The sequence below is a fragment of the Triticum aestivum genome, chromosome 3D (assembly GCF_018294505.1).
Source record: "Triticum aestivum cultivar Chinese Spring chromosome 3D, IWGSC CS RefSeq v2.1, whole genome shotgun sequence".
NCBI classification, from domain to species: domain Eukaryota; kingdom Viridiplantae; phylum Streptophyta; class Magnoliopsida; order Poales; family Poaceae; genus Triticum; species Triticum aestivum.
The window spans coordinates 364,908,379-364,918,209 of record NC_057802.1 but is presented as its reverse complement, the minus strand read 5'-3'; the positions used below and the strand labels follow the sequence as shown (position 1 = coordinate 364,918,209).

Here is a 9,831-nt window from a genome sequence, read left to right as displayed (position 1 = left end):
TGCGATTGGAACAAACAGAGCAGCTTCCATATGTCCGCTGGTCTCCTGATTACTCCATGCACAGGAGATAACACGACAACCCTGTCATTTGCAGCATTCCAATTCTTTATCCTAGAAAATAACCACACCATTCCTTCCACGTATGCTTGCTGGATATACGTCGTATATATAAGCACACGCCACAAAAGACATTCGCCATCTTTAACAATGCCCGGGAAGCCCTGCACTCTCACGATCTTGCTCTTGGCGGCGTCCGCCCTCGCCGCGGCGGCCGCGGAGTCCGCCAACATCGCCGTCTACTGGGGTCAGAACGCCACCGAGGGCACGCTCAGGGACACATGCGGCACCGGTCTCTACGCCTACGTCAACCTCGCGTTCCTCTCCATCTTCGGCGCCGGCCGTGCCCCGGTCCTCAACCTCGCAGACCACTGCGACCCGCCCTCGGGGTCGTGCGCGACCCTCGCCGCCGACATCGGGTCCTGCCAGTCCGCCGGCGTCAAGGTGTTGCTCAGCATGGGCGGCGGCGCGCTCGGGTACAACCTCTCCTCCCCCTCCGACGCGCAGGACGTGGCCACCTACCTATGGGACAACTTCCTCGGCGGCACCGGCGCCGGCGCCGCGCCCCGCCCGCTCGGCGACGCGGTGCTGGACGGCATCGACTTCGACATAGAGGCCCCGTCCGAGCACTACGACGACCTCGCCAGGAGCCTCACGTCGCTGTACAAGGGCGACACCGGCGGCAAGAAGTACATGCTCACCGCGGCGCCGCAGTGCCCGTTCCCGGACGCGTCCCTCAAGACCGCGCTCGCCACGGGGCTGTTCGACCGCGTGTGGGTGCAGTTCTACAACAACCCGCCGTGCCAGTTCGCGCGCGGGGACGCGGGCACGCTGCAGAGCGCGTGGCGGCAGTGGACGGCGGCTTTGCCGTCGGCGACAGTTTACCTCGGCCTGCCGGCGTCGTCGGATGCTGCCGGCAGCGGGTTCGTCGACGCGGACACGCTCGTGTCGCAGGTGCTGCCGCTGGTGGAAGGCGCGCCCAATTACGGCGGGGTCATGCTGTGGAGCCGCTCCTACGACAAGGACTCCGGCTTTAGCGTCAAGCTGCAGAGCAACTTGCAGAACCGGAACCAAAACGCAGGTATCTTCTGCTTTATCACAGGCTTACACCGACCTGATACCAAATTTTTTTCAATTCAGAATTTATGTTGCCGTCGTTTATTTCTGATTTTATAGGCTAATATTTTGCTTGAAAAAATTACAGGGAAGGGCGCATCCTCAGATTACAAAAAGAGAATCTGTAAGTTGTTACTCTCTGTCATTTTGATTATGTTCCCTTAAAATACCGAAACACTAACGTCCACACGTGTGGGCGTTTCCCAACTCGGCCACACGCCTGGATCATCGTTCATTGTCTTTTACACGAATCTTGACACGGAAAGGTGGATTTGGTGTGCCACGTAAGACGGGGCTGGTGTGTGGGCGTTGGAGAGTTTGCCCACACGCCTGCACCACGCTGTTTGCCAGCTGCGCTGTGTGGGCGAACTAGTTTCTGCCCACATAGCCACCACCTAGTTCATGCGCGTGTGGGCGAACTGCTTTTCGCCCACACGACACTCCTACGTTGTGGATGGCAACTGCAGTTACGTGGCAACTAGGTAAACAAACATGGCAACTGTGGTTCTTTTGCTAGAGGCAAGTGCAGTTGTGCGTACACGGCACACACGTGGCAACTAGGAAACACACATGGCAACTACTGTTTGACCATATGTGGCAAGTAGTTAATCACACACAACAACTACGGTTTGATTACATACGGCAACTACCATAAATTAGAAACATGGCAACTATAGTTAACCAAAACAGATAGAGTTGCCATGCTTTTACAACTACACACTTGCCATCCCGGATAACTACATCTGCCAACCAGGATGGCAACTAAATCGTCATCCCGCGGGGTACCTAACGTAGCTGCGCCAGGATGTGTGGTCATTTTTGCTTCGTGCCACACGCGCGGGGTGGAGATGAGTAGTACTTGTTAGGCGTGTGGCACGAAGTTGCCGCGCCCACACGTGTGGGCAATTCCAATGTCCGCCCACACACAACCCGTGTGGACTGCCTCCTGCTCACACCACACACGGTGTGTGAGCGCATGTCGAATATTCCACACATATAGTGGATATCGGCGTCCTTCAAATACTCCCTCCGTCCCATAACATAAGACGTTATTATAATCAATACAAAAGTACATTGGTTGTAATAACATGTTATGTTATGAGATGGAGGGAGTAATATATTTGTATTCTCCAACCAGCTTAAAACTTACTCCATAGAGTGACAGTATATACACAGCCTAGCTCAAGAATTTGCAAGTCGATGATTTCCTTGAGATTTCTTTGATGCATTTTCTAACCAACTCCCTTTTGTCTATACAGATATAATAGTAGGAGTCATCGGTGGCATCTTCCTGCTGCTCCTGCTTCTTACCACTTGTTTCATCTGCCATAAGAAATACCGCGGCTTGTCGCCTCCTGTGGAGGGATCGACCACCCCTCCGAGCAAAGAGCCATCTGAGCCAAAACTGAGAGCTCATCATCCAAAAAGATACACTTATTCCGAAGTGGAGAGGATGACAAAGACCTTTGCTCACAGGATGGGCCAAGGCAGCCATGGCGATGTCTACAGAGGCAACCTCCGCGACGCGCGGCAGATCACAGTGAAGGTGCTGAAGAACTGCAAAGGCGGCGACAAAGACTTCGTGAAGGAGGTCGAGAGCATCGGCGCAATATCTCACAACAATGTCGCCCCTCTGCTGGGGTTTTGCTTGCAGGGGCCAACAAGGGCTCTGATATATGAGTACATGCCCAACGGCTCCCTTGAAAGCTATGCTCTCAGCAGCGACGATTCCGTAGAGGAGAACTACTCGCTATGGCTGTACTGGGAGAAACTGTTTGACATCGCCATCGGTGTGGCGCGAGGTCTCGACTATCTCCACGGCGATGACGGTGCTAATGGCATGAACATCAGCATCAAACCCCGGAACATTCTGCTGGATCATGAGCTCTGCCCAAAGATATCTGATGTTGGTGTAGCAAACCTATGCGAGACATCCACTCGCGGTGCAAGGGAGAGAGATGGCTACGACGCACCTGAGGTGGTGTCCAGGAGATTCGGACCGGTCACTAGCAAGTCCGACGTGTACAGCTACGGCGTGATGGTCCTGGAGATGGTGAGAGCAAAGAGACACGTCAAGGTTGGTGCTGACACGACCAGCAAGTATTTCGCCCAGTGGCTCTACGAGCACCTGGATGAGTTCTGCAACAGTGTTTCGGACGTCAATGGCGACACCAGAGAGCTTGTGAGGAAGATGATCATAGTCGGGCTGTGGTGCTCGCAGACGGCGCCTGCGAGTCGGCCGTCGATGAGCGGAGTCGTCGAGATGCTGGAGGGTAGCAGCGCGGAGCTGGAATTGCCAAGAAGAATCCCCTGAAGCGTAGAAGACATGGTTGTAGACAATGTTCAGGGACATGCACCTGCTTTTGGATTTGTGTAGTGTTGGATTTCAGGAGAGCAACATGAGAACTTCATTTTGTTATTGTCAGGTATAGGACTGGTGACAGATAACTTATTCATGCAATCACATGTTGTTGTTGAGACACACAAATATCTCGAGACGCTCAAATTAAGGTGCCTGGTGAGCATGAAGGCGAAGAACAACAACTTCGTCAAATTATGCCACCGCAACCCCACAGGAAAACAAACGCACAATAAGACACGATCACCGCACGCACATTTGATGGCATGACACACAAAGCACTGCTAATGGCTAACAAGGCCGTCCGTTATCACAACTCTTCTTGTCTGACACCACATCACCCGGCAGTCAGAAACGGAGACGGCCAAGACGAACACAGCATAATAGCACGGCGCTAACACAACCACGCCGCGCGTGTATTCCTAGCTAGCCTAGCACATAGGAACCCGCACGCGACACGCAGCCGCGACCTCCTTGCTGTTCTGGGAGTTGATGTATTTGCCCAGGTCGGGGTTCCTGGCGTACCTGCACAGGCACCGCCTCTGCTCCCGGAGCTTGGCGCAGCACTTGCTGGACGGGGGCGCGCTCCAGAGGATCACCGGGGCGCACGGCCGCAGCGCCCACGGGTCGCACTCCGAGCGCGCTGCCATGGATGCCCCGCGCACCGCGCTGGACGTGGTGAGCACGGCTACGAGGAACAGCACCGCGCAGGGCTTCATGGCTTCTCAGTCACGGATTGCAGTGGACTCTGTTTGGTTTTGGGAGCACAAGTGAGGCTTGGTGTACTATTTGTAGCAAGAGAAGCCGTCACCCGTGCCATGCTGTCTGAAATTGTGCCGCTAAAATTTTAAGGCTTTTGAATTACACGGTTGCGTAAACGGTGGAGCATGGGCATTCCCATGGAGTGCTTGGGACTCCGGCACTGCTTCGGAGCTCGGGTAGCGTGAAGCTGCTGCTGCCGCCTAGCAAAGATTATGTTTGTTATTAATAATGTGCTGCACACCGATAAAAGTGTCTGGTCTGTAAACACTCAACCTAGTGTCGAGCCTAGTGACCGGTGTTGAACAGATTTTCAAATGTTGAGCAATGGCGAAGTAGTTTCTGCAATATGGAGGCTAAGAGGCAACACCGTCGGAGAGTTCGTGTAAGCTTCTGGCATAAACTACTGGCAAACAGCTAAACTTGCTTCTAGTCTAGGCTCTGACCAAGAAAACATCTGGTTGAAGGAAACCCTTGCCCTGCATCCGTTTTATTCCCCTCCCTCAATTGCTCGTCCTCCTATAGGCCAAGCTATCCTTTCCTTGTCAACATAGGCTTACCCTTTAGAGCTCATACTAGCATTTAGGTGCCTATAAAGACGCAATTTCGGCAACTAAACAGATCAGACATCTAACAAATCAATCAGGTGAACATTCCAAACGCGTGAAGTCATGCCGCCTCATTTCCCCAGCAATCTTGACCACAGACTGCACGCCGCAGGGCCATTCCAAATAGTATAACAAGTAGTGTGTGAGGAAATATGATTGCACGAACCAAGTCCCAGATAAGCGAAATTGATGAAACACCAGTTGAGTTCAGACCTGACTGCTAGCATCCAGATGTACGATACCTGTTAATGCATACAAGCATACTCCATAAGCGAAGCAATCTATATGAGAATACCTCTGATGCTATAATCTCAAAAAAAGTATCCACTGTGACACCAATGAGTCTGTACATGCATGACACATGAAAAGTGTCCAATAACAGCATACCCAAAAAGGCAAACAGAAATAATTACATTGCTTTCCAAGAAAATAACAGGGCTACCATTGCCTTCTGACATCTGTAGTACTAATGGAATGTGTTTTTTCGTTTACTAATACAAACATAACAGTTATTATTTGCATGGCAAAACTATGAAATCAAACACTGTCATGACTATTTGCAAAGCTTCGCCCAAGAGACAAACATCTTGAATCTGGTGTAGAATAGGACCAAGTGTTCATGACATCAGAGCCTTTGACTTTTTCTTAATTCAGTAGATGAAATATCTATGCGGAACTTCTCCTCTGGTATAGAGATAAACATGTCCTTCAACTCTGTTGGAATATTTAAATCTTCAAGGACCTTCAAAACAAATAGTGAAGTACGTGAGCAGACGAAAAATTTCAGTGCATGTAAAACAAAACATGAAGGCCATTTCATACCTTGAATACTCCTTCAATCTCTCGACCACCAACCAGAAATGTTGTGCCAGTGCTTTTACATTCAAGAAGAATCTCCAGCATTCTGTTGTAGTCACCTCCATAATACTTAGGCTGCCATGAGTAAACTTCATTTAGTTTGAAAAATAAACCACTCAATTGTCGAACATCCATTCTAAATAGCATTCAATAACTGAATTTGAGAATTATATGACTCAGCAAAATATATCCTGAATAACAAATCAGTTTATGTTTATAACTTACAATAATGGCATCTAAATCAGCTGCACATGAAATTTCACTTGTTACGATCATACTAAATGCTGCACTGATGCTAGGTGCCTAGCTGAAAAGATTTGCTTGAGTAGGAAAAGGCTTCCTTTTGGAATTGGATATATCATTTTACTAACATGTTTGGTAGGGTGTGTCCATTCGTAGAAACCAATGCAGTAATGCAATCTGGGCTTAATAGAGCTCAATACTGGGCTTAATAGAGCTCAATACTGTAAATGCTGAGTTGAGCAGTTTTTTTTCCCACTTAACCATGTCAGTAGACGCTGGATTTTTCTTTCACATGACTAAATGGCATATCACACTTCATATTCAGAAGTAAGCATAAGCTGATAAGAAACTAAAAGATGCCACAAAGCATTTCATTATTAATTATATCTATAAAAACTCTGAGGAACCAGCAGGAGCACTGCTTTTTCATTTAGAAGAATGCCACAAACCATTTCATTATTAATTATATCTAACGAAAAAGGGAACAGTTGTTAAGCTAATCTCAGAAAGCAAACTAACTGATCTGTAATTTAACGGTCAACTCAAGCAAACTTACATTTACAAGCCTAGCTGCAGTGTCTGCACCAATTATAAAAGCACTGCCTGGGAAAAGTTCTGCTTTCTTATAAAAGTACGGTTGGTTAGATATGATCACATTCTTCCCTGCATCAGAAAGAATCAAAGACTCGCATAATCACTGATTAATTGGATGAGTTTTCCCCTACAGATAAACATAGTTTTATCTTAACACACAAAGCCAAAGAAACAGAGGTAGTATATGGTGATTGGTGAAACAGAGTAAGGAACATGTCTGGACACATCTGTGTCCCAGAATCACTGTTAGACGATATATCAGCAACGATGACTACACGAGTTAATACAAAATTATATATCTCTAACCTCAAACTAAAGCACATTTATTAGATTGGCATAGCAATCGAATAAGAGCACTACGAATATAGCAAAATAGAGGGCAGGCCACGTGATAAATAGTTCGAAAGAAAATCCAAGTATGACTGTAATATTTTGCACTACAGCAGTTAGTCATATGCATACCTGCTTTTCTGAATTGCTCAACACGGCGCTTAATTTCTGCGATGGACAGGGAGGGTTTGTCGGCATTTATTGCTGATATCTCAAAGCACGGAAAACCATCATCACACATGCTGCAATGAGCCGATTCATGCAAATAAAAGGTCAATTACTGTTTGTGGGCTTCAACAAGCGAAAGGTTTTAATAAAACGATGTAGATATTTGTACACAAACAGCTATATTGAAATGCTATTGCATTATCAGTTTTTTGTTAAGTCACTACTTTAAAAAACATTCCAGTTTAACAGAGTACATTTACACCACATTACTCCGTACCCATTTTTACATATTTTTACCTTGATAAATTTTAGGATAACAAAATTCAATTGTAAAAAAGGTTGATTTCATTATATCTCACCTTCCAATTTAGCAGAGAAAATTTTACACCACATTACTTTGTATAATTTTAATATATTTTGGCCTTGCTAATTTTTAGAATGGCATAATCCAGATGTGCAAATGTTTGATTTGATTACATCTCACCTTGATGCAACTTCTAACAACCTAAGGTGGCCATCATGCAAGGGATTGAATGAACCAGGTAGAATTAGTTTCCTGTCGAAGTTCTTTTCCATTGGGTCTACAAATGACGAATAATAATATGATTAAGAATGAAAATGAGACAATTCTAGTACAAAAAGAGAGAGCAATTTTGAGTGTCAGGGTATACCAGCAAAGTGGTATACTTTCATGCAGACTTGACCATCAATAACTTGCTGGAGCTCTTGGTCTTCATCAAATTGTTCCACACTTTCTTTTGGAATTTCAGGTTCTTGAACGTCTGACTGAATGGTTGCAGAAACTCTGCATGCATCTGCGATTGCCTGGAGCACAGTAGATTTTTATAAGGGAGAGCAAACTGGGAATATCGTTTAAGGAAAAGTACTGTTAGTCCTGACACGTTGATCACACTCTCAGGACTGGTTGCTCCTATTCGCTAATCTGATGCCCAATCAACTGTTACCAGTGAGAACTAGTATATATAACAAACCTTAAGCACAAAACAGCTTGAGACCTTGTCTTCTTCCTCTCTGCTCCGTAAACCCTACATAAAAGTTTTTCTCAACAAAGTACTGTAAATGCCAGGATGCAAAAATTGCGCAGAAACAGAGCATAAACATGACATTGACTCCCGGAGAAATGCTTTGTTAAGAGTAAAGAGTATTGGTAGTACCTTCGACAATGTTACATGTGATGTCCTGAGGCGATTTTGTGTGCGTGTTGACACATAAAACCTATTTGAACATGAGTTTCAAATATCATATAGAGCAGAAAGACAGAGAATTAACAAACTTAGATGCCCTGCCACCCCAAAAGCTGGGAATTTTGTGTAATACATCATGTATGCAAGCTCTAAATGACATAGGCACATTAAAATTGTAAGCAAGAGGTTCGTTCGTCTCGATAACAGGTTAGCTTATGTATCACATGTTATGTCGACATGCTAGTATAATGACTTCCCTAATTTCATGAGCACTTAATGTTTTAAACTTGCACTCGGTTAGCTAACTAACTCTAATAACGTCTCGCAAAAAAAAACTAACTCTAATGACTGATAAGCTTTGGGTTAGGTACTGTAAACATTACCGAAAAGTAGAACGACTCAAGGGATAACTGTAAAAGCTTTGGTGGTTTCCATCCTCCTCAAATTATTGCTACTGTAAAGGGGAGTTACCGAGGCAATACCTGTGGTCACCATGTTTTGGGCGTGAGCTAGCGAGTGACCCAGTAAATCCAACACCCATTACTTGTAGACCTGCGAGTATTCTCACCCAATTACTTAAATTCATAGCAAACACAGATTATGTCGTGTGCAAACTATAATGTCATGTGCAGAACGATCCACAGATCCAGCGTTATGAGGTTACAGAGACAAACACAGAGGCACAGACCTGGTCCAGAAAGCTTTAGGGCACGGTTGAACGCGGCCAGTGCCATGTCCTCTGCGGCCTGCTTGCTTGTGAATTGCAGTGGCAACTGGAAACCAAAGCATGGTCAGTCAGTCAGTCAGTCTGATGAGTGCCTAGCGCGTGTCAGCGTGATGCCTCAAAGTCCAAAGGAGTCCGAGTTCCAGGGTATGCGGGTGCGTTTACCTTGCCGAGCAGCTGCGCCATGGAGGCCCTGGAGTAGGGCACGACGACCTCGAGGACGCTGCCAGAAGCGCCGGGCACGGACAGGAGCCAACCGAGCGCCTGCGGCGGTGGAGGTGTCGAACGGTTGGAATCTGGCGAGTAGTACAAATTTACAGTAGAGCTGCCGCGGGGGAGCAGAGGAAGAGGGCGGTACCTGGGAGGCGCCGCCGGCGAGATAGATGACGGCTTGGGCTCGAGACGAGTGGATGGCCTCCACGACGGCGCGGACCCAGGCCTCCATCGCGATTCGGTCGGTCTTGTTCTCTCTGGGGATGCCGTTGCTACCAAGAGACGACGGGGCAATTCGTCCGGTCAGTGTGGGTCTGTGGCACGGCAGCCAACCGTGAAGCCGTACCAACCGGCATCAAAGATTGAGTCCTTGGTAAATCTCACCAGGGCTCTTCTTTTTTAAAACATCTCACCAGGTCAGTAATAAATTTTAAATCCGAATATCCAGCCAATGTCAGATTTTTAGGCATGTCAAATCGAACATTTTTTCATGACAAATCGAACGTTCAGTTTACTTAGCGAATCCGCCTCAGTTCATTTGTGTGCCAGACTCGCGTCAATATAAATTGTCATGAAAAACGTTTGATTTGCCATGCC

The 9,831-nt window shown here is 47.0% G+C and overlaps 3 protein-coding genes across 3 annotated transcripts; 1 reads left to right on the top strand and 2 right to left on the bottom strand.

Moving 5' to 3' along the window:
• Nucleotides 1–30: 30 nt before the first annotated feature.
• LOC123078930 (cysteine-rich receptor-like protein kinase 2) lies at nt 31–3,488 on the top strand. Its single transcript, XM_044501582.1, has 3 exons — nt 31–1,138; nt 1,262–1,297; nt 2,433–3,488. Exons 1-3 carry the CDS (start codon nt 31–33, stop codon nt 3,485–3,487), a joined length of 2,199 nt encoding a protein of 732 aa, XP_044357517.1. The 3' UTR covers nt 3,488.
• Nucleotides 3,489–3,816: 328 nt separating this feature from the next.
• On the bottom strand, nt 3,817–4,273 carry LOC123078933 (non-specific lipid-transfer protein 2-like). The gene has a single exon (XM_044501584.1). The coding sequence runs from the start codon at nt 4,249–4,251 to the stop codon at nt 3,964–3,966; it is 288 nt and encodes a 95-aa protein (XP_044357519.1). The 5' UTR covers nt 4,252–4,273; the 3' UTR covers nt 3,817–3,963.
• A 908-nt stretch (nt 4,274–5,181) lies between these two features.
• On the bottom strand, nt 5,182–9,599 carry LOC123078929 (uncharacterized). Its single transcript, XM_044501581.1, has 12 exons — nt 9,380–9,599; nt 9,187–9,285; nt 8,986–9,070; nt 8,780–8,849; nt 8,268–8,328; nt 8,085–8,138; nt 7,764–7,917; nt 7,577–7,673; nt 7,057–7,166; nt 6,557–6,663; nt 5,722–5,832; nt 5,182–5,641 (listed from the first exon to the last, which is right to left on the bottom strand). The coding sequence occupies exons 1-12, from the start codon at nt 9,464–9,466 to the stop codon at nt 5,525–5,527; spliced, it is 1,152 nt and encodes a 383-aa protein (XP_044357516.1). The 5' UTR covers nt 9,467–9,599; the 3' UTR covers nt 5,182–5,524.
• Between the last annotated feature and the right edge of the window lie 232 nt (nt 9,600–9,831).